Source organism: Macaca mulatta, chromosome 6 (genome assembly GCF_049350105.2).
Source record: "Macaca mulatta isolate MMU2019108-1 chromosome 6, T2T-MMU8v2.0, whole genome shotgun sequence".
NCBI classification, from domain to species: Eukaryota; Metazoa; Chordata; class Mammalia; order Primates; family Cercopithecidae; genus Macaca; species Macaca mulatta.
Window position 1 is genome coordinate 16,147,805 of NC_133411.1, and position 23,562 is coordinate 16,171,366.

Here is a 23,562-nt window from a genome sequence, read left to right on the forward strand (position 1 = left end):
ATAATGAGGAGGCCCTTGCTGATCCTTCCTGGATTTAGAGGGAAAGGATTCGCTTTCTTTTTTTGGCGGGGGGCGGGGGGGAACGAAGTTTTGCTCTTGTCACCCAGGCTAGAGTGCAATGGCGCTATCTCAGCTCACTGCAACCTCTGCCTTCCGGGATCAAGCGATTCTCCTGTCTCAGCCTCCTGAATAGCTGGGATTACAGGCATATGCCACCGTGCCCAGCTAATTTTTATATTTTTAGTAGAGACGTTGTTTTGCCATGTTGGCCAGGCTGGTCTCGAACTCCTGACCTTAAGTGATCCACCTCTCCCCCCCCCCCCCCCCCGGCCTTCCAAAGTGCTGGGATTACAGGCATGAGCCACCGTGCCTGGCCTGCTTTCTCAATTTGGATCTTTAAGCTCCAACCCCAGAATCATGAAAGAGTCACACATGTTAAAAAATACTGCTGTTTAATTTTCTAGTAATGTCCTTTAAAAAAAGCTGATACATTGAGTTTTATCTTCTCAGATCTGCCTCTGAAACCACTGCAAAGCAGCTATGCAACTTAAGTTTTCAGCACTCATATATATATTAATGGAGGAAAAGCCACTCTGAGGAAGCACACCAAGGACATGTCCCCATGTGGGCACACCCCGTCGGCACTGGGTACCCAGGAATGTGAATGCAACCCTGGCATGCCCACGGCTAACTTCATGCCCTTGCATTCTTTTTCGCTATGAGGAACAGTATGATCACACAGCACTGAAAATGGTAGACACAAAGGGCCTACCTTTTTCTTTCTCATTTTTGCCCTTCCAGCTTACACTTCTATTCCTATTCCAGTGACCCGTTTATTCCCCAGTTACCCATAATGAAAAATAGTTCTGTCATTTACTGAGCCTTACATTCAAATGCAAATGACGGACTTTATAAAACTGCTGCAAATAAGGTACAATGTTCATTGATACAATACGTTTCAACTGCAGGTATGTTGAGCCCACAAGCAATCACCGTATTGTATTAGAGACATTTTATTGAAAATGCGAAAATAGGAAATGTATTATAGCCTAAAATAAATTACATAACATATACAGCATATATTTATATCTTTAAAATATTTTTTTGTTTAGGTTCTTTCAGTCTAGGAATTTTGACTAAATCAACAATTTAGTGAACTGTGTCTATAATTTTTTAAAGGAAAAAACCTGCTTTCCAAAACTTAGAAAAATATACTGCGCTGCATGGATTTCGAATGTGTTATTTCGGGGAGGACCACATAGTGACTCTGGTATCATCATAAAATGTCTTGCTTTATCGTATGGTGTGGGAGGGAAGTACCGTAGTACATTCTGAATTACCTGTACCGCAGAGTTACGACTTAAGGATGGCAGAACCAGGTAATACATCTACTTCAAAAGTTACCCTACAGCAACCTGGAATTAGAATGCTGGATGAGACTTAAAGCTTCAGTTCACTGGAAAAACTAAAATGCAAAGTTAGAACGCTCCATGTGACTCGCTCTAGTGCGACCTTCAGGAAAGGCGAGGGAAAAGCAAGCCTTCAGGAAAAGTCATGCGGCAGGGGCTAGAAACTGGAGATGCGCTTTTGTGACAACTTAAAAGAGTTAGCTCATGTATATACATGGTGGGGGTGAGAACTGACAGCTCGCTCGGATCTAGGAGAACACAGAGTGATATGCTATCATTCAACCGTGTCAGTTTGCTGTCCCCGGGGCATTTCCAACCTTTCTACGGGAGATTATGTCCGTCTGTCAGCCCGCTGTGGTCACAGGTCTCCCTGTTCCTCAGTGTGAACGGGGACTCCGGGCTGCAGCCTGCCGCCCGCCTCCTGCATGTGTGGAGTAGATGGGTTTGAACTCCATGGCGGAAGGGACATTTAAGAGGCCACCGGGGCTCCATCTCTTTGTACGGCCATGTGACTGGGAAGCAAATCAAAGGAAGCCGAGTTTTAACCTGTTGATTCTTAAGAGCGATGAAGGGGCACAGGAGAGTCTGTGGCCTGCTGTGCGGGGTGCCCGAGAGGCGACGGCACAGCTGCAGTCCTTTGGTTCCAAGAGGAGATTGTCCAGGGGAGGAGGACACACCGTCGAGCGTGAGGCAGCTGTGTCTTCTGGGTTTTCGTGAGGCAGGGCATGAAGTCAGTTGCGCTTGTTTTTACATAGCAACAGTGAAGACCATTCACCAGGTCCCCCCGTCAGTGTGAGCATACTCAGTATGCTAGAGAATTGACACGAAACCTTTAAATCAAGGCCTCTTTCATCACCAAAACAAAACAAACAAAAAAGGGAACAAAATACGATGGGAGAGGGAAGAGATGATGCCGAAGTGTCATCCTGACTGTCCCTGCAGTGCCCATGGCGTCCCGTGCCTTATTCATTCTCCTCTCTCATTTCCACGATGTCTGTCACCTCCTCTGTCGGAGGCATGTCCGTCATGGCGGAGTCTTCCCCCTCCGTGGCCGACTCGTTCTCCATCTTCTTTTTCTAGACCAAAAAAGACTCATCAGTGTGGGGCTGTGGACAGGGACACTGCACAGCAGAACCACGAGCAGGGAGACACCACCAGGGGGGACCCCCCGCTGTAGGCTTAAACCTTCTTATGGTTGGGGTGGCCTCACCTCTTCTGCATCTTAGTTCAGCGTGTTCCTTGCAGTTTCGTGTCTGTGCGCCTGCCACTGAGCTAGGCAGGCACTTTGGAGGACACTGTGTCCCACTGCCCCGCCGCAGACAACCCACCCCCTGCTGCCCTTTCCAATGAGGGCTGTGCTCTCCCCGACTCCTCACAGTCACCTGCAGACTTCTTTTCCTTCCTCCTCCCTAAAGCCTCAAGCTTGGAACCTCACGTTATCAGAATATTGCACCTTGTACAGCCTCCGTTAGTCACCTCTGGGACAGCTCCAGGCTTGCTGTCATTCTCTCCCACTTACTGCCTGTCCTAATTCCTGGTCACTTCCCTGCCATGTTGCCTGTTCTTACAATAAATGGCCTCTCAGGGATCAGGTTCACAGCCCCAGCTCACCTCAACCACTCCTGGGTCACTGCAGACCTTGCCATTATCGACATGTTGGGCACCACCAGCAGGCCAAGGCAAAGACACTGTCCTCTGTCTGCCAACCCTGCTGGTCCCCCATCCACGGATCCCACCAGCCCTTCACTGTGGCCACCTTCTCGATGTCCTCCCTCTGCTCTTTCCTCAGCTTACATGACATGCTCAGTAATGGCCATCATTTCCCTATCCTGCTTTTCTTCCATCATATTTGCCAGGCAAAGCCCCACCTGTGCTGAGGTTCAGATCTCTCCCATCTCAGCCCACACCACCCAGCTGCCATGGCTGGGGAAACCCAACAGCAGGGGACAGCCAGTGTCCTCAGATGCGCGTCACGCACCGTGAGCAGGCCCTCTGAGTGGCCTGGCCGTCACTCTGCTGTCCCGGCCTGTTCACTCTGCCATTCTCCTGACCAACTGCTTCCCCACCCATGTGTCCTCGTTCTTCCACCCTCCAACACCTCCCTTTTCTCAGACGATGATCTGGCTTCCTACTTCACTGAGAAAAACAAAAGCGATCAGAAAGGCCCTTGCGCAACCTCTTGGACTGCATCTCTGCTCCACCCGTGACCAGAGAGGCCGCCCGAGCTCCTGTCTTGGGCTGCCTGGTCCTCGTGTGCACAGACACATTTGTATCACTGTCCCTCTCCCATCGGCAGCATCGCCTGTCTGTGGGTCATTCCCCCGAAGCAAGCCATAGGCTGAACTTTGCCCCATCTTCGCTGGCTTTCTGAAATCCATGTCCACACCTCTCTCTCCTTTGGAGCAAAACTCTTCAAAGAGACTGTCTCTACTTGCTGCCTTCAGCTTTTCCCCTTTTCTCTTACCCCACTCCCATTAGGCTTCCAGCCACCCTAAGCCACGAGACTGGGCAAGGTCACCAAGGATCCCCCACTGATGAGTGCCACCATCCAACTCTGGTCAGCGGCTGCTCAGGTTCTCCTGCACCCAGCAGGATGCACCCGGGAGGAGGCTTCCGGCGTGGCTGTCTCACCTGCTTCCGGTAGACATAGCACGCGGCGATGGCGACCATGGTGGATTCTCCCACAAAGCCCGCCAGGAGGGAGCCCACACCCAGGGTTGCACCGTGCACCCTGCAGATGAGAACACAAAGGCGATTTGTCTGTTAAGGCCAAGTCAAGGCACAACCGTCCATACCAAAACCCAGGAAAGTAAGTGTAGCCTCGAGATGGCTGAGACCAGCGGTGTTCTCCATCTGTTGGCTTCGTAAGGGCGCAGCTAATAACCTAATGTGTGAGGGGAACTGGGAACTCAGGGTTGGGCCGCCTCCCTCCCGCAGCACACGGACCCCACAGCCCTTCCTACCCTCCCAGGACACTGGGAGCTCCCTGAGCGCGGGGACCATATCCTCCTCTTCTGGTTTTCACGTCCAGCATACGCTCGAGCCCGTGCAGGGCCAGCCACACCCCAACAGGAGCTCACTGGCTCTTACTCGTGTCTGGGCCTGACCCCAAAGGCCCTTTTCTAGAATGGATCCCAAGAGCCTCCACCTGGTGCCTGGGCAGACACACAAAACATCATTCTGAATTTCCGATTCTAGACATGCCTAGGGATTTCCCGTGGAAATGTAGATCTTAAACCTCTGGACACAGTATTGAAGGGGCAGAAGGACCCACAGCCCCAAACTCCCTGACGACATACCCCAGGTAGGGCAGGACCACGAGGCTGGCGATGAGGACGATGATCCGCAGCACAGAGCTGGGGGCCAGGACGAAGGTTTTCTTCAGCGTCATGAGCCACCCAGTGAGATGCGCCCTCACTGTGACTGTGGGGAGGAGCAAAGGACTCGTCAGGCGTGCCCGCGTCCCCTCCCCATCCTCTGGACCAGGGCAGCACGTCCAAGAGCCAGAGGCTGCCTGGGACCCTGGTCTTGCTGCTGAGCCTCTGGCCACCCCGTCTTCCTGCCAGGGCTCCCCATCCCTGCTCCTGAGCCTAGGCCCGCCTCGGGTCCCCACCTCCTCACAGCCCTTTGGGTCTAAACGGCTGGGGACCGGCAGGCTTCTTGCTCCACTGGGACCACATCTTCCAGGCAGCCTAGCTGCTCCTGTCCAGTCCTGTCCCCACACTTGCCCAGCCTCACCCTCGATCATCCACCTCTAGAAGGGAACACTCAGAGAAGAGTGGCAATATGACGGCACTCTGGTGTGACGCTGGGTGAGCAGAAAAGCTGGCACCAGAAGTCATCTTCCCTGCCTGCGGTCAGAGGTATGGAGACCAGAGCAGTGGGGTAGGAGGAGGAAGCTGCACGTCCCCACTTCCCTTTGTTCCCTCCCTGAGCTGGTCCTGACCACTTCCACCGAGGTCACTTCCCTTTCTCCCTCTCCTAATGCTGTGGCCCTCGGTGCGCTGCCATTGCACCACAGGCTGCGTGGCCTCCCCGTGCCTGCCTCCTCACTGGATCTCTGAGCTGCAGGAGGGCCGTGGGTGGACAGCGGGGAACTGTGGAGAGCACGGAGCTTGCCCTTGTCAGTAGGAAGGTCCCTGAGCATCTAGATTCCATCTGAAACTGGAAAGGCTTGAGGAAGCGCAGGGCAGGGCCTGCTCCTTGAAGACAGGGGCCCGTCACCTCCCTGTGGACAGCACCAGGCAAAGGCCCTTGGAGGAGGAAGTGCTCATTCCTGGGATAAAAATTCCTTTCCAGGATTGCTGGTTTGGAAGGAAGCCTCTGCCATCTTCTTGGTCTAACATTATATGTCCTGCCTTCCTCTGGCTGGAAGCCTTATATTAATACTAACAAGGCTAATTTTCTTCTCTTAGGCAGACAGACCCACTGAGGTTTTTGACCAAAGGAGAGAGTCGGTCCCAGGCATATGCTAAACTGGGTAGCCCAAATCCAACAAATTGCAAAGAGTGGCAGGGCCTGGCAGCTGTCTGGAATCCCTTCATCTTACAGATAAGAAAGTGGAGTCAAATGGAGATTGAAGGTGAATCGCATACCCAGCTATAGCCTGCTCCCAGCTGGGGTGCTCCAGGCCCCTCCTCTGGTCACTACCATAGGAAATTAGCTGCATGTGTCTCAATCTGCGAGTGCAGCTCCTTCTGGATGGTGACACCTTCCCCAGCTTGGTTCACCCTGTGGCTACCCAAGTCCAGACGCCATCCCGGTGCTGTGATCTTCCAGCCACTTCTCCATTTCTGCCACAGCCCAGAAAGTGATGCCGCAAGGCCTTGGAACAAGGGCTGCTCCATCAGCCCTGGCCTACCTGGGCTCCGTGGCTCCTTTCTTTTTCTCTTTTTTTCTTTCTTTTTGAGACGGAGTTTCACTCTTATTGCATAGGCTGGAGTGCAGTGGCACAATCTCAGCTCACTGCAACCTCCGCCTCCTGGGTTCAAGCGATTCTCCTGCCTCAGCCTCCTGAGTAGCTGGGATTACAGGCACGTGCCACCATGCCCGGCTAATTTTTTGTATTTAGCGGAGATGGGGTTTCACCATGTTGGTCAGGCTGGTCTCGAACTCCTGACCTCAGATGATCCACCTGCCTCGGATTCCCAAAGTGCTGGAATTATAGGCGTGAGCCACTGTGCCCGGCCCATGGCTCCTTTCTTAACATGTGGCTTTGTAGATTCTGGCTTCCCAGTTTAATGATTTAAGTGGATCTTTTGGGGAAACTGATTTTTGACTAGGTGACACACCTGGTACAGAATTTAAAAGGTACAAAAGGGAATAGAGTACAAAGGTCTTCTTCCCAGTGGTGACTTCCCAGGCCCTTGTCCTGCTTCCCACAGGCAACTACTGTTAGCAGCCTGGTGAGTTACTTACAGAAAAAGAATGTAGCTGTGCAAGCACTTAGCACATCCATATAACAATACAGACATACATGTGCTACATATTTGCTATGGAAATGGTTGCATACTAATCAACCATTCTGCAACCTGCTCTTCTCATTTAATTTAGAACGACCTCATTCTTGTCTGGTACACCTCACACCACTATATCGGCTTGGTGTAATAACTTTCCAACTGGCTTTTGTCTCAGCCATGAGCAGTTTCCTTTCTGACTATCCATCATCTGGCCTCAGGTTGCCCTGGAATCTTCCTTTCTCCAGCAGTCCTTCTCTGTCTTTGTATATCTCCAGGCTTTAGCAATAAGCTCACTCTATTTTTCTTTTTTTCATTTCACTTTTTAAATTAACGTATTGTAAAACTGGCTTTTTGGTGCACAGTTCTGAGAATTTTAATACATGAACACATTTGTGTAACCACCACCACAATCAAGACAGAGGGCAGTTTTATTGTCTCCAAAACTCCACATGCTATCCTTTTGGGTCTACTTTCTTTTTACTGTTTTTGCAATCACTGCACTTTTAAAAACAAGTTATACGGCCAGGTGCAGTGGCTCACGCCTGTAATCCCAGCACTTTGGGACGCCAAAGAGGAGCACTTCAGGCCAGGAGTTCGAGACAAGCCTGGACAACATGGTGAAACCCCATCTCTACTAAAAATACAAATATTAGCTGGGTGTGGTGGTAGGCACCTGTAGTCCCAGCTACTTGGGAGGCTGAACAGGAGAAGTGCTTGAACCCGGGAGGCAGAGGTCGCAGTGAGCCGAGATTGTGCTACTGCATTCCAGTCTGCATTCCAGACAGAGACTCTGTCTCCAAAAAAAAAAAAATATATATATATATATAAAAATATATAAACATAAATATAAATATAATTATATATAAATATATAAATAAAAAATATATAAAAACAAGTTATACCTATTGATTCATTTCTTGAACTTTCACCTTACTGGCTAATGTTTTTGCATCTTTCTAAGCCACAATGAAATTTTACACTTGTGTTGGTGACATGATTGCAAACATTTCCAAAGAAAGATTTAATTAGGCATGAGGATAAACAAGAATGTTTCTTTCATTCTGTTTTTCTTTACCTGGAACTGGGAAGAAGGAGAAGATCCGCAAAGGAACAACACAGAGCTCTGCAAAGGCAAAGTCCACTCCAATGATGTCTATCAAGATCTTCTCGGACACGTTGGGTGTCCAAAACATCACGAAACAGAGCTGGGGGAGAAAGACATCGAACAGGGTTGTGAGGAAAAAGGTGGAAGCGAGTGAAATGAACAGGTCAGGTGTGGCACAATCCTTGGAGAGTTACGAAAGGGGGACAACTGGCCCGACTGGGTGGCGGGCATGCTGGTCCCAGATCTGCCACCTGCCTGCTTGGCTGTCTCCTGACCACAGAGGCCCTGGTCCATTAGCCATGGCTGTACACAGGGGACTCCCATGGCAGAGCAGATGTGGCTCCTCCAAGAGTGGGTCGTTGATTTCTGAATGGGTGAGCAGGCCCGTTCAGAACCAATGTGCTTTGGGGCGAGGCTTAAGGAGATTGCCACACAGCTCGGCCAGTTCCGCCTGGACATGTTTATTCATATAATGTTTACAGCTTTAACAAAAAAAAAGACCTGGAAGTTCTTGGATGTGTACAGAACCACACAGAATCAGCACACATAATGAAAAGGGAAATGTTAGTGTTTAGAGTAAGGATCAGCCTATGAACCTTTTAAAGTCTAGTTACAAGAATAAGAGATGAGACAGCAACAGAATTGGAACTCTGGAAAGCAGATGGGAGGTGGTAAATTGATGTAATAGATGCAGGAAAAGGGAATCCTGAACCCAGTGGGGAAAGTGGAGCTCTCTCCCCACCTCCCTTCCCCGCAGATCAGGAAGTGAGGCACAGGTCCTTCCGGAGACGGGGTGAAGGCGGGGTCCAGAGCAGGATGGCTGGAAGTCAGGTTAGCAAGCAATCCATCCACAGCTCCCCTTGCACAGCTGGTGACTACATCTCCCCGAATTTGACAGGAAACAGGAGTTTAGTCTCTGGATGAGGTAAAACAGAGGACTACGTGGCATGGCCCAGGGCAGAGTTACTACAGGTTGAGTGACCCTTATCTGAAATGCTTGGAACCAAAAGTGTTCTGGACTCTGAAGTTTTCAGATTTTAGAATATTTGCATTATACTTACAGGTTACGCATCCCTAATCCCCAAATACAAAGTCCAGAATGCTCCAATAAACATTTATGTTGAGAGTCATGTCTGCTCAAAAATCAAAAAATTGGATTTTCCATTTTTGGATTAGGCATACTTAATCTGTATATGGAAAACGGGGGGATTAAGAGAAGGATGGCATTTGCATGTTCGGGCTTCCTTCCTCTTCTATGCTCCCAGAACATGGGGAACTAGTTGAGGCCTTCCCAGGTAGGAGACCGGAAATGGTCTCTGAGGAATCTGACCAGCCCAAGAGAAAAGACGTCAAGTTCCTGAAAATTAGAGTCTCCCAATGAAGCAGCCACACTGGAGCAGCCATCAGTGAGGCCCTCGCAGGTGAGAAACCTCATCCTGGTGTTCACAGCTTCCAATCAACTCCTAGTCTCCGGATAAGGTAAAATGGGTGGGGTGGGGGGCGCCTGGCATGGCTGAGGGCAGAGTTACTACAGCTAGTCACCAGAGCCCCGCTTATCAAAATGAGCAGGCAACCAGGGAGAAGCACGCTTTGACAGAGGCCTCCAATGTGCGGAGACCAAAACTATGGAAAAAACTGCAACTTAAGAGGAAACAAAGACAATACAGGGAGAGAGAGGGGGAAAAAAAAATAAAACTTTCCTCCACTGACATCCCCAGAGAGATGGGAGAAGCCACTGCGCCCACAAAACAAGAACAGAAGGAGAATGTTATAAAAAAGACATTCACGCCGGACGCTGTGGCTCATGGCTGTAATCCCGGCAGTTTGGGAGGCCGAGGTGGGTGGATCACCTGATGTCAAGAGTTCAGCACCAGCCTGGCCAACATGGAGAAACCCTGTTTCCACTAAAAATACAAAATTAACTGGGCATGGCGGTGCATGTCTGTAATCCCAGCTACTTGGGAGGCTGAGGCAGGAGAATTGCTTGAACCCGGGAAACGGAGGTTGTGGTGAGCTGAGATGGCGCCACTGCACTCCAGCCTGGGCAACAAAAGTGAAACTCCATCCCCCCCACCCCCCCCAAAAAAAAGACATTCACAGAACAAAAAAGATAAAAGCAGAAAGGAAAATTCACGAGTTAACAGTGAGATAAGTTTAGGGAAGCCTACCACGGAGACAGAGCAGAAGGCTGAAGGCGTGCAAATGAAGCACAGGAGAAGAGTTAAAGAAACAAAGTCCAACACCCAAATAACAGGATTTCCAGAAAGAGGCGACAGCGTACGTCTGAGACTGAAAGATACCAGTTTCAGAAAAAGGGCCCATCGTGGGAGGTGGTGCAGTGCATGGGAAAAGCCCCATCAGGGCACGTCACCGAACACTATTGGGGGACACAGCTTCCTATGGGCTTCCGGCCTCGGGCTTCTCAGTAGCACTGAAAGCTAGAAGACAAGGAGCAGTAAGTTTCGAAGGAAGATGATTTCTACCCTAGAACTCTAAACCAAACTATCACTCAAGTGTGTTTAAAAGAAAAATATTTTCGATATTCAAGGCCTCAAAAGTTTTACCTCCCATGCACACTTTTTCAAGAAGCTATTGGTGAGGGTTGCTCTGCCAAGGCAAGCGAGTCATGGAGTGGAAAAGAGCAAGGCGTGGGTGAAGCACAAGACAAAAGCCAGGGAAAGCTCTGGGGCGGAGGTGAAAGCTGTGGTAGGCCCACAGGTCAGTTGATCTTCCCTGGAGCAGGGAGAAAAAGGCTCTGAGAGATGCTAACTACCTAGTGTGCTTGAATACTTGGAAAGAGATTTACACCACGCAGGGAAAATGTGGGAATAACTTAGTACCCAGAAGGCTAAGAAAAATGATCATTGAGTCAATTATTCAGTCCAGGCAAAACCAAAGCTGTTTGAGAAAGGAAGGGAATCAGGGCTCGGTGTCAGAGTATCATAGTCACAATCCATCAAGAGTTGGGGGTGCCTCTGAGAGCAGGAAAGGGACAGGGTGGAAGTGAGCAGCGCTGAAGAGGTGGGCTGGGGACATGCTACTGTGAGTTACAATCCTTTCAGAGCTGACTTGGAAAACTTGGTGCTAATTTTAAAAACCTGAATTTAAAAATCCAACATCACCACTGTGGAAGATTCTGTTAAAAACTTGCCAGTTTCATCAAATATTTATCTCCTTTTCTTAAAATGCCAGTGATTCTTCTCTAAAATAAAACTGAATATGTTCTAAAATGAATTACAACAGTGTAAGAACAGAACACTGAAATTTCAGAATATAACATTCTTTTAGGCTCTGACTACATTGTTTCATGGAATTAGCCAAGCTCTATGTACTATGTCATGTTGAAATATTAAAAAAATACACTGGAGATCTATTATAAATATATTTCACTTTGTAAGTGCAATAGAGCCATTCTCCTATGTATTTTCTGCATCTCGCAAAGTATATTCCACTGGTTTTCAAAAATGGCAGAGGTACTATCTCATTTAATCCTCCTGCTTGATGACAGTACTCACACCCCATCTTTGACGTGAAGGAAAAAATACTTCCTTAGATCTAGCAACTTGGAGCTCAGGGACTTTATTGCCTGAATGCCCTGGATAAGTGGCCCTGTCATCTTTTCCTGAAAGGGTGAGACATCGCACACAGTCATAGCCCTGGTATGGTGGCAACTTCACATTATAATTCAAAACAACACTGAGCATGGAGTTGGAACACTATTTCCCTGTCCACGTCCTACCCCCACAAATACACGGATCATCCCTGCTTCCAGCTTTGCTTTATACTGGGCCCCCAATATATCCCATAGCAGTAAAACCGTAAAGAATTGAGCTAAGGGCTGACTGCCTTACAGTCTGGGCTGGCTCTGTGCCTTAGAACCTGCAGGAAGTGAGCCATTCTGTGTTTATCTAAGGGTTAGAGAGAGACCTAGGCCACATACTGCTAAAAACCTGAAGCTTCCAGGGGAACCATGAGCATGCTTTATTTATTTCACAGCCAGCAATGATCTGAATGTGAGATAATGCCTCACACAAATGTTGCAATTCTCTAGGCTTTGCAAAATCATTGTAAAGTGGCTCTTCAGTTACAAGAACCAAGGAAAAAGGAGGGTGTAATTGCACGTCAGAGAGAAAGACGGCAGAAATGGGTCACTGGCAGACAAGCCGGGTAATCCCTGCTCTGGGATCCCTAGTCAGGTCATGTTCACCCAGAGGCGTTTTCCTGTCTTGTAGAAGATCAGTTAACCTTTGCAGCAGGGGGTCCAGTTTGAGGACACGACGATAGGGAGTGTGCCCACATCACCTGACACACTGACATCAGTATCAGCCAAGCTGTGTAGGTGACCACAGTTCTGGTACCTTGAACACAACCACGGAGTTAGGTAAGGTTTGATGGATTTCCACTAGGAGCTTCCTGAGATGGTGGCTCAATATTCCATTTCTAAAATTCCACAGTATGATCCAACTTGGCACCACTCAGTCACTCTGTTCTGTATCTGGCTCTGTCTCTGCTGAGCACACCCTACACGCCCCTTATCAAGGCCATGTGCCAACAGAGGTGCGTCTTCAGTTTCAACCACACACACCTACGGCCCAGACTGGGTCTTCATGGGGTATCGGAACTGGAAGCGGTTAGTCTGATCCGGGGTTTTGAACAATCACAGACAACTAAAGGAAAGGAATGCCACATTTATCAATGTCTCCTTTTTCTACCTCCCTGAAGTCTCTGAAGCTCTTGCTATGCTTCCAGTAGGAAAATGCCACCGCACTTTTCAGCAAGCTTTTCAATGAGTGGTTATTTCTTGCATATATAACTTAGGTATACATATAACTTAGAAAGGAATACATTTAACTTAGAAGTGGATATGGTGGGCCAGGTGCATTGGCTTACACCTGTAATCCCAGCACTTTGGGAGGCCAAGGCGGGTGGATCACAAGGTCAGGAGATCGAGACCATCCTGGCAAACACGGTGAAACCCCATCTCTACGAAAAATACAAAACATTAGCCGGGCGTGGTGGCAGATGCCTGTAGTCCCAGCTACTTGGGAGGCTGAGGCGGCAGAATGGCATGAACCTGGGAGGCAGAGCTTGCATTGAGCCAAGATCGCGCCACTGCACTCCAGCCTGGGCAACAGAGCGAGACTCCATCTCAAAAAAAAAAAAAAAAAAAAAGTGGGTATGGTGTTTATTAAAAGCTGTAACTCCTATCTGCAGGTGAGCTTTCCCGAAGCAAAGCACTGAGCCCTAGCATAATAATCAGATTACATTTAACCAGTTCATTTGAAAAAACAGGAAGCTTTAGAAGTTCCCTTGACAAAGAGTATTTCAGGAACAGTGTCAATTTAATGAGTTCACCCAGAGTAGTCTCGACGTAGAACATGCCTCCCAGTTGACCATGATGTGCTGTGTTCCTCAAATATTTGCAGAGCCTAATGACGTGGACTTTTCCAAATCAGAACACAACCCTAATGATCTCCCATCAATGAACCAGAGTCGTTCCTCTGAGCAGCTGCACAGGTGGGTTTTCTGCTGTCGAGTTTACTGTCAATATTCTCTCATCAGGACGCAGCCTTCAAAATAGAATAGTCCACCCAGTGCCCAGATCTCGGTTTTTCTATTTATTCTTCAATAAAAGGAACCAGGACTCCTTGGAGAAATGACTCATTCTAGGAGCAAGGCAGACAAAATGCAAGATGATTCGCTTGGAGCATCTGTGGTGTGAGAAGGAAGGACGTGCCCCAAAATAAAACAATGGGAACACGGCAAAGGGACACAGAAGCCAGGCGGAAGGAGCTTCCGAATGGCCAAAGCAAAAAATTTTGGGCAACAAAATAGTACAGTAGTAGTGAATTCTATCCCCAAATAGCAAATAAATATCCATGAGTCCATAGGGATAGAAATTTAAAAATGGCAGAGAAGGGACAAACGTCCTGCACAGAACCCTAAATAATTCATTAGCTGCTCCCCTCTAAGGTGGGTGGAGCAGACCTTCCCGCTCCTTCGGGGGAACTTCCTTCTGAAGAGCACAGTGGGGAGACAGGAAATGCGTCCTGGCAGCAGAGGAACGCGGCAGACATGAACCCAGCCATGCAGTCAAGGTCAACATCCACAGTGGTAAGTCGGGTTGACAGTCTGTGCCCTCGATAAGATGTGAGGACAGTGGCACTTTGTCTCTGTGGTCTTCCTCCCCAATTCCCTAAGCCCAGTCTTCACCACGAGACAAACCCCAGACAAACGCACATTGAGGGGCCCTCTACCAAATACCCGACCAGAACTCCTCAAAACTGTTGAGGCCTTAAAAACAAGGGAAGTCTAAGAAACTCTCAGAGACTAGAGGAGGCTATGGAGGCATGATGACTAGACATAATGTGGTGTCTTGGATGAGATCCTGGAACAGAAAGAGCTCATGAGAAAATAAACCAGTGAAATCCTAATGAATCATGGTGTTTGGTTCACAGTCGCGCACCAGGGCTGGCTCCTTGGCTGTGACATGCGTGCTGCAGTGAAGCAATGTGAGTGAGGGTGAGGGGTCTATGGCAACTCTGCACCATCTCCACAATGTTTCTGAAAATCAGAAGTTATTCTTAAAAAAACAAAAACAAGGTTAATTAAAAAAAGAAGGGCTGGGCATGGTGGCTGACGCCTATAATCCCAGCACTTCGGGACGTCAAGGTGGGAGGATTGCTTGAGGCCAGGAATTCAAGACCAGCCTGGGCAACACAAGACCCTATCTCTACAAAAAAAATTTAGCCCTGTGTGGTGGTGCATGCCTTTAATCCCAGATACCTGGGAGGCTAAGGCAGGAGGGTTGCTTGAGCCCAGGAAGTTGCAGACTGCAGTGAGCCAAGATCGCGCCACTGTACTCCAGCCTGAGTGACAAGATTCTGTCTCCAAAAATTAAAGGAGAAAAAAGGAAGAAGGAGGAGGAGGAGGAGGAGGAGGAGGAGGAGGGAGAAGAAGGAAGAAGGAGGAGGAGGAGGAAGAGGAGGAAGAGGAGGAAAAGGAGGAAAAGGAGGAAGAGGAGCTGGACGGGGCCTCTCTGGGAATGTTCCTAAGGTTTGCATGACTCAGTACATCCCAAATGGAATGACATGGAATTCCATCAGGACACACTCTCAGATTCCCAATTTAGAAGGAAAAACAATGCCATTTTACCAGGGTGAATTGCTGAAAGCAGGCAATGTGTGAAAGTAGCCAATGACTCCCATTTCTGGGGATCGGCACTTAAGGGGTGCATACCTGTAGCAACTGCCAGAAGGAATGGGCTCTTGGGATTGACTGACCTGTCCTCAGAAGGGTGAAAAGCCATATGTTCCTGAGACAGCAGGTGAGGGGACGATGGAGAGAGGGATGCTTCCACGTCCGCATCTCGCTCAGTGAGAGAAAGTAGGGAACCTCATAGGAGGGTTGATGATTATTGCCATCACAGGCAGTGGGGACACGGGGAGGACTTTTTACTTAAGGTCAGGCTAGAAAAATTCTAGTTGGCTAACACAGGGGTAGCAAACCACAACTTACATTTACAACCGATGAAAGTAAATGACATCTATTACTGAGAGAAACAGAGCTTGGTAGAGCATATTACAAAGTGTTTATGTAGAATTTGATACCTTCCATCTGGCTTGTTGATAATCATAATAATTATTATAAATCTATCTTGAATATTTAAGGAGTTGATGCAATCATCAACTGTTACAGCATATTCATGGTAAAAAAAAAATCAACATTTTTCAGATATAGTTTTATAACCAGCTTTTTGAAGAATATGAAAACTAAATCATCCCTGCTATCATCTAGGTTTAATGAAATTGCCAAATGCACACACTGCATGAAAGCAAACTGTCTTTCAGGTATCTAAGATGACTTACTAATTCCTAGTAATGTCGTGTTGGTGGAAAGAAATGACATACCTCAAACAGCAGGGGGCGCCATGCACCAAGCCCGCAGAGGGTTGTCCAACTCTTACTCCTTTTCTCTGCCACTTTAATCCTTTCCTGGTTTTTCTCACAGGATCTGAAGACTATTGAGAAAGTTCCACACTCCAGCTTCTGTTTAGCCTTTCCTTCTCCTTGACTATTAATAGTCAACTTGGAATTTGTTTGGGGTTGGGGGAAGGGGACATGGGGAGTGACTGTTTAATGGGTGTAGAGTTTCAGTTTTGCAACCCAGTTACGGACAGATGGTGATGACAGGCAGCAATGTGAATGGACTTCACTGTCCCTTTAAAAATGGTGAGGTTGGTACATTGTATGTGTATTTTTCTACAATTAAAATTTAAAAACATTTGGAACCTGCTTATAACAGCACACTCTGTTCATTTGCTCGTTGTTTAAATGACACGTGTGCATCTGCCCTGGTGTCTTCTTATGAGGGCTTAGGTAGAGTTTTAGGGACTAGCCTTTATTGTCTTCATCTCACCTAAATTCCCCCAAAATAAACCAATCAACCCCTCAAATCTGCTACACGTGCTGACATAAAGAGCAAATGCTGGATTCCTGAAGCTTCCAGACAGAAGTGCGGAGGGAAGGCAGAGGGAAGGAACTCATTCTCATCAGTCACTCACTATGTGCCAACAGCACTCCATATGTGATTCCATTTCATCTTCATACACTCCCCAGATAGATGCCTTATTGGTTGAGGAGGACACAGGGCCTACAGGGACTGTGTGACTTGCCCCAGGTCACCGGCTGGTAAAGAGGCAGGGGCAAGAGTTCAATCCAGGCCTTGGGGCCGCAGAAGCCCTGCTTTCTCCCTGTTTCTGAGATGCCCTAGGCTGCTGAACCGTTCAGGCCCAAGGGTACTGTGAGGGGCATCAAATGGGAAAGTGTTGAATTCCATTAATTCACCTTTGGTTCTTTTTTCATCCCCCATGCACAAGAGAGGCATTTTCTTCCAGTGGAGCCGGGAACAATGGGCGGCAGTCTCCACCTCATGTTGTGGGGGTTGGGCGGCCCAGCATTAACAAAGCCTCAAACAGGCCGTCTTTGTTCCAGACAAAGGGTCAGCATGGTACCACCGCTGGAATATGGCCTGTAGGATCCGCCCAAGAGGGCTGAGTGACAGCTATGGCTTGAGGGAAGGTTGCCACAGGAAGGTGAGACAGGGTCATTCTCATGAACGGAATTTCTAACTTGGAACACAGGGCCAGCCGGACAAAGTCCTGTTGGATGGTGAGTTTTACTACAAGCTCAGATTCTGTTGCTTTCTAGCACTGGGCAGAAGGACTCAGAACTAACACGCTTTACTGAGATGCAGCTGCAAATAATGGTGTGCAACCAAGAAGATGGAATCCTTGGGGTGCTAGCCCAAGCAGTGGCAAGACAGGAGCAGGACAAGCTCACCAGGGCACAGAAGGCCTCTCCATTATGCATGGACGGTAGGTAAAAATGGGAGTGGAGGAGCCCATCCTGACCTGCAAGGTGCAAAACTGGCCCTGAAATGATGAAAAAAAAAGTCTTTTTTTTTTTTTTTTTTTTTTAAGTAGTCTCGCTCTGTCAGCCAGGCTGGAGTGCAGTGGCACGATCTTGGCTCACTGCAACCTCTGCCTTCCGGGCTCAAGCAATTCTCCTGCCTCAGCCTTCCGAGTAGCTGGGATTACAGGCGCATGCCACCATGCCCGGCTAATTTTATAATTTTAGTAGAGACGGGGTTTCTCCATGTTGGTCAGGCTGGTCTTGAACTCCTGACCTTAGGTGATTCACCCGCCTCGGCCTCCCAAACTGCTGGGATTACAGGTGTGTGCCACTGCGCCTGACCAAAAAAAAAGGTATTCTAATTGAGGAAATTGAGGATGCGCGAGGCAGTGCCAGACCCAAACCTCTGACTTCTAGGAGGCGTTTCCTTTCCCTGTGCCTCCACCTCTATCTGCCAGCTGCAACTTCCAAGAAGAAGTGTCCACAGCCTGGGTTCCACTGGGATGGGGGACACTGTAAATACTGAAACCGTCTGTGACCTGCCACCTTGCAGTGGTGGCGCAGGTTCTGGTGGGGAGAAAAGGGGCGGAGCCAGAATTCTGGTTTCTAGCTTTGGGAATGGCGCTTCCCAGCAAGTGCACAGAGAGGGGTTAGTTCAGTGTGTCCAAGAGAAAGACCCGGACAGAGTGGATTCTTCAGGCTGCTTCCTTTTCTGATGCCGCCGCTCTTTGTTTTCTTTCCCTCCCGAGTTGCTTTCTCTGTGGCCTGAAGTTCTGAAGCTTTAGGACGAAGATGTTTTAAACACTAAACACCTTTATCCTCAGTTCCACAGGGGCGCCTGCTCTGGGATGGCACCTACTTCCCTCCGACAGGCGGTGGAGCCCAACAGAAGCAGCCCGCTGTGCTGTGATCCATGCTGGGATTCTACAGAAACAGCGGCAAGGAGGGGATCTGACCATGCTAGGATTCTACAGAAACAGCGGCGAGGAGGGGATCTGACCATGCTGGGTGCTACAGAAACAGCGGCGAGGAGGGGATCTGACCATGCTGGGTGCTACAGAAACAGCGGCAAGGAGGGGACCTGACCAGGCCACTAAGCCCCTCTCCTCTCTGGCAGCCTCCAACCTAATCCCTTCTCCCTGACCAAGTTTCTCCCCGGAACCTGGAGCAGGGGGGCTCACAGCCTTGCCGGCGGGGACAATCCTGGGCTGCTGACAAACAGTGGCCATGGCTTCTTCGCATTCACAGTAATCAGGGAATTTTTTTTTTTAAAGAAATTAAGGAAAACAGATTTCAAAACTTATGGAAAAGAGGCAAATATGATCGAATAGCACCAAAGATTCTAAAAGAGGTTGATAAACTCTCAGAAGACAAATTCTCTCCCAACAACCAGAAAACAGGCCCCGAGGAGGAAAACAGAAGGCATCTGAAGGCCTCGTGGTCCCCAGGTGTGGAAGAGGGTACTGGGGACAGCAAAACATGCATCCATGCCTTCAGCTACCCTCTTGCAGGTCTTCCTTACCCAGGTCCTGGGACGCCTCATGCAGAGTCTACCTTGAAGGGCTTGCAGCCTTGAGGATGGGGCCGACGTGTATGTAGATGTGCCCAGTGTACTTGCCAGCAAGAAGCGGGTGCCAGGAGTGCAGGAGAAGGAGCGCCTGTCTGTGCCGGGGAGAGGTTGATAAGGAAGCACCTGCCTGCCAAGAAGCCCGACGGGGCACTCAATGCCAAGGCAGCAGCCACCGAGGCAAAACACAGAGCGAGGGGACACCACTGCATGGGAAGCTGGAGAGGCGGCCCAACATGGGTGAGAAAGGCCATGTCGTCCTCAGGGGGCAGCAGCCAGCGATGAAGGACTATCTGGAAGGCTGTGGGCGGATGAGTGGCTACTGAGAGGGCACACTTCCTGAGGATCTTTATCATTTCCGAGTCAGCCATGGCTAGGAGGGAGAGGCAGGCTGAGCGGGCAGCCTGGTGCACACAGGTGTCATGTCTATGGCAGGGTCTATGATGGTACCACACGATGTGTCCATAAGAACGTAAGAACCCCCATAAGAACAAGGTCGGGAGGTGAAAGCCCGAGTGCTCGGAGTGGGTAAAAGTGCTCAGATAAAAGAAAAACAGCTGTAAAAAAATGTGCCACGAGAAAGAATGGAAAAGGGAAAGAGCTGCCGGGGGCCGGGTGTACCTTCCAAACCCCCGCTCTCTGTCTGCCTTCTCCAACAAGGATGGTCACCTCCAAACTATCCAGGAAGCGCAATCCCAGCCAAGTGGGATCTGAAGACTGACAGTGACAAGAGGGAGCAAAGCATTCTGTTGATAACGGTAAAAGCCTGCAAGGTTCCCAGCACGAACTCATCTGTGGTGGAAAGAAAGCTTAGAGCATCAGGGATAGGCCGGGAGCCTCGAGGCTGGAAATCCTAAGGATGGATTCTAGAAGGGCCCAGTCCTGGACTGCAGCGTATGGGTCTCATGTTTATCCTGAGAACAGTGCCAGGCGGCTCATTTAAAAAGCGGATGTAGCCTTAGGCTGCATTAGTGAAGGTGATGGGCTGAAGTGGCCTGCCCCACTGCCTAGGCGTTCGATGATTTCGGCGATGGATACGGCCACACCTGTGTGGGACAGGCCAATGTGGGGAGAGACGAGACACGGGAGGCCCAGGGAGCTGTGTGAGTGTCATGCGAACAGGGCTCGTGAGGGGTCCTTAGGAGCATCACGTGTGCCCCACAGGACCCAGGTTTCTGCGGACACACAGGTGTTCTTTCTCATCTGAGGACTTCCAAATGTGAACATGCTTCCTAGGCCCAGGTGCAACTTAAAATTGGTCCTTGTTGGCATTTTCTACTATGTGGTTGTGTCTGCGGTTCTATCAGATGTCTAGTCAGAGGACGCAACCTATTCATTCCCCTCTTTGTGCTCACTACAGTTTGATGGAGAACTGGCATCTCTGTTAGCAAGCAGATGGGGCTCGGGTAGCACCATCTGTGCCTGGGGTTGGGAGGCTGTAAATAGCAGGGGGTGATGGCTCAACCAAGGAGCTTCCGCAGGGAGAAAAATGGTGCACACAGGGGTCATGACTGTGGCAGGGTCTATCTGTTGAAAGTGTGTGTAAATCTACCAATCAAGAGACTGGCTTTTAAAAAAACAATCCACCCCAACAAAACCCACAAAAATGTGAAGAATATAAATTTTATATTTATCTATAAGATATAGATATCATTCATAAAATTATTCCTTGGCATAAAATATACCCCTAGCCACTTAGGTACATGTGCAGCCCTCTTTCCCTGTGTTAGGGACCACCGAGTGTCCCAGTGGTGGAGCTGGTGGCTGAGGAGAGCTGGCATTCTTTGTTTATAGCACATGCCAGGTATCTCACTAAGCTTTTACTCCTTTTAAAATCTTAAAAGGTGAACAATTCTTATTATCTCTGTGTGGCATCTGGGGAAACTGAAACTTGCAGTTTTGAGCGACTTTCCTGAAGCCACTCGGCTAGTGAGTGGTGGAGCTTGGATTTGAACCCAAGCCCTGTGGCTCCAAGGCCCACACCTATAAGCACCAAGCTATGTGGCCAATTCCAGCTTGACCTAAATCCCTCTGCCTCCATCCCTCTTCCCTTTTTAAGTCAACAGTCACAGACAGGGCAGTCAGCTGTCATGAGAGCCACAGACGTGACAGGCAGCCCCCCATCGGAACTCATCTCCAGTTTCAAAGGTGGGAACTTGAAAGAGATCAGTGGTGTCAGCTCCAGTGTGTGTACCCTGGCCCTCTGGAAACTTCTTTTTTGGTAACCATCGGTTCATTCTTCAAGCCACATCAATTAAGAGCCATCTCCAGGGAGGACTACAGGCCACTGAAAACTGTCTGGCGACCGATTCATAGTGAGCAGGTTTCGAGGCACTGTTGTTTGCCATATGTGCTGTTTCTCGGCAGCGCTTTGTGGTTCTTTTAGCCTTGCACTGGGCTCAGAAGATACAAAAAGACCCTAGAATAATTTCATGACACCATTCAAACCCATTTACCTTACTGTGCCCGAGCAAGTGGGACATCCGACCCAGAGTTGGGGACACAGTAGCGAGCCTTTAAGAGAAAATGAAGACCCTTTTGAGAAAAGACCACAGACTAGCTAAAAGCACCTAACACGTGCTGCCCAGAGGTGCAGGAGACACCCAGGCCTGGGAGAGGGAAGCCAGTGAAGTCTCTCCTGTGATCAGAGTGTTTTTTTGATTGTTTTCTTTTGTTCCTGTGTCAAATGATAGGTTACTTCATTAAACTTACACAATGGCCACTTAGCATGCTAATCAGCTGTTTTAGGTCCTCATTGTGCTCATTTCACACACTGCTTCATGTAATTACCTCTATTGGTAATTTTTGAGGTATTCTGAGATCATTTACATGGGCTTTGCTGGGCTCCCTGCCTGCTGCACCCAAGGGAATGGCAGGCCATCGGGAGTTTCAGGCCGTGGAGAAGGTGCTCGTGTGCGGAGCCCGGGGTGCCTCAGAGCCTCCGAGCTGGTGCTGGGCTCGGAAAGCCAAGAGGCCAGGGGCACCACATCCTTGCTTTCTCCACGCTGATGGTGCATGCATGTCGGGAGGGTCTGGACTAAGCACCCGGTCAAACTGATGTCTGGTTTCTGTACACTGTCTTTAAGCTGAGACTAAGAAAACCAATTTTTTAAAAACCTGTAGGGAATCATAAGGTATTAATCATGGAAGTCGATCAATGAAGCCCTACTGAGTGACTTCACCATTAGTGTGGGATGGCAGTTTGTGACTGACCTCTCCCTATTGCTAGATATGAGTTCTAAATTGCTCTTCAAAGAATCAATGTGTCAGTATGTTCAATTCTTTGCCTTCTACTTTTAAACTTAACTTCCTTGTAAAGCAACCTTTTCTGATTACCTGCTCCACCCTGACTCATTCCGATTTCCTGCTCTGCCATAACCATTTTTTCCAGCAAACCACTCACCCGCGTCACTCTCTTTAAATTAGCCAATCGGAATTAGCTTAGCCCGTGCGGTCTAACCGTAGCCAATAGGGGAACAACACAGCAGCAGGGGCCACGTGCGTCAGGGATAAGAACCCCTTCCCCTCCCTTGTCCAAGTGTGCGCTCACCATTGCTCCATCTGTAAGGGCGCACCCTTCTATAGAAGTACATTGCCTTGCTGAGAATTAAAAAGAAAATTTTATATTCGAGTGCTATTTCTTCTGCGGCACTGAAACTTTATTTATAACACTGTGATAGCTCTGCTTCCACAGCAGTGAAAACCGAAAGAGCTGGGCTGGGCACCTGCCTCTTTGAGGTGGGACTCGGGTCAGGCAGCACTTAGCAGGTGCAGGGATCCGTGGGGCCCAGGCTTTACTTCCTTAAGGGATTGGAGGGGCTGGTGAGCAGTGAGCGTCTGCAGGCCCAGGGTATAAACAAGGTGTCTTCCCTGTTGCTTTCAAACTCATTCAGGTGGTGGGCCCCACGTGGGTTCTTGGCAGAACACGGGTGTGTATTGATACGTCAAACTGAAAAATGAGTGATTTTTATAATTTTGTGCCAAATCAGATTACCCTTTATAAGGTTCAAGTGATAAATAGTAGAAGAGATCAAGATTTTGAGGCAATCTGGTGGGGGGGATAAATACAAATGAATAAAATTCTAGCAACTTATTTTGTTTCCTGAAAATTGGAAAAATATTTCAGTTTTTGAATGCTTGTAGTGGCACAGGTTAGTCCTGGGTTCTGCAAAGACCTTGTTGAGGGGCACTGCATTATTCAATGAATAAAAAGCAGAATAAAAATAAGAAGCAAAGTACCTTAAATCTAGTCCTGGTACTTCTATCAGATGCTACAATGTCAATACCCCCGTCCCCAAAGAAACCTTTGGCAAAAATATCATTAAGCACGTAAGTGCTGGCACAGGTTACCTGTATCAAAATAGCTCATGTTCCCTATAAATATGTACACCTACTAGGTACCCACACAAAAAAATTAAACTAAAAAAATGCAGACACAGGGCCACACTGCATAAAGTATTATATTTCTAAACAAATCCTCTACTCACATGGAGAATCTGGAAATAAAATAATAGAGATGTCTCATGAAACTAAAAGGAGATAGACTCTAACAAAAAACAAAAACAAGTGAGTTGAATAGTTGGAAGTCTGGTTCATCAATCCATGTGGC

General features: G+C 48.6%; 1 protein-coding gene across 6 annotated transcripts in view; it reads right to left on the reverse strand.

The window, feature by feature from the left end:
• Positions 1–386: 386 nt before the first annotated feature.
• ANKH (ANKH inorganic pyrophosphate transport regulator) overlaps positions 387–23,562 on the reverse strand; it is a 156,319-nt gene continuing 133,143 nt past the window's right edge. For 5 of the 6 annotated variants that reach the window (XM_078004321.1, XM_078004322.1, XM_078004323.1 and 2 more), the window contains 4 exons: positions 7,944–8,073; positions 4,709–4,832; positions 4,041–4,140; positions 436–2,485 (listed from right to left, as the gene is read on the reverse strand). In XM_078004321.1, coding sequence (XP_077860447.1) covers positions 2,372–2,485; positions 4,041–4,140; positions 4,709–4,832; positions 7,944–8,073 — 468 coding nt within the window. In that variant the 3' untranslated portion in view covers positions 436–2,371. 6 annotated transcript variants of the gene reach the window in all.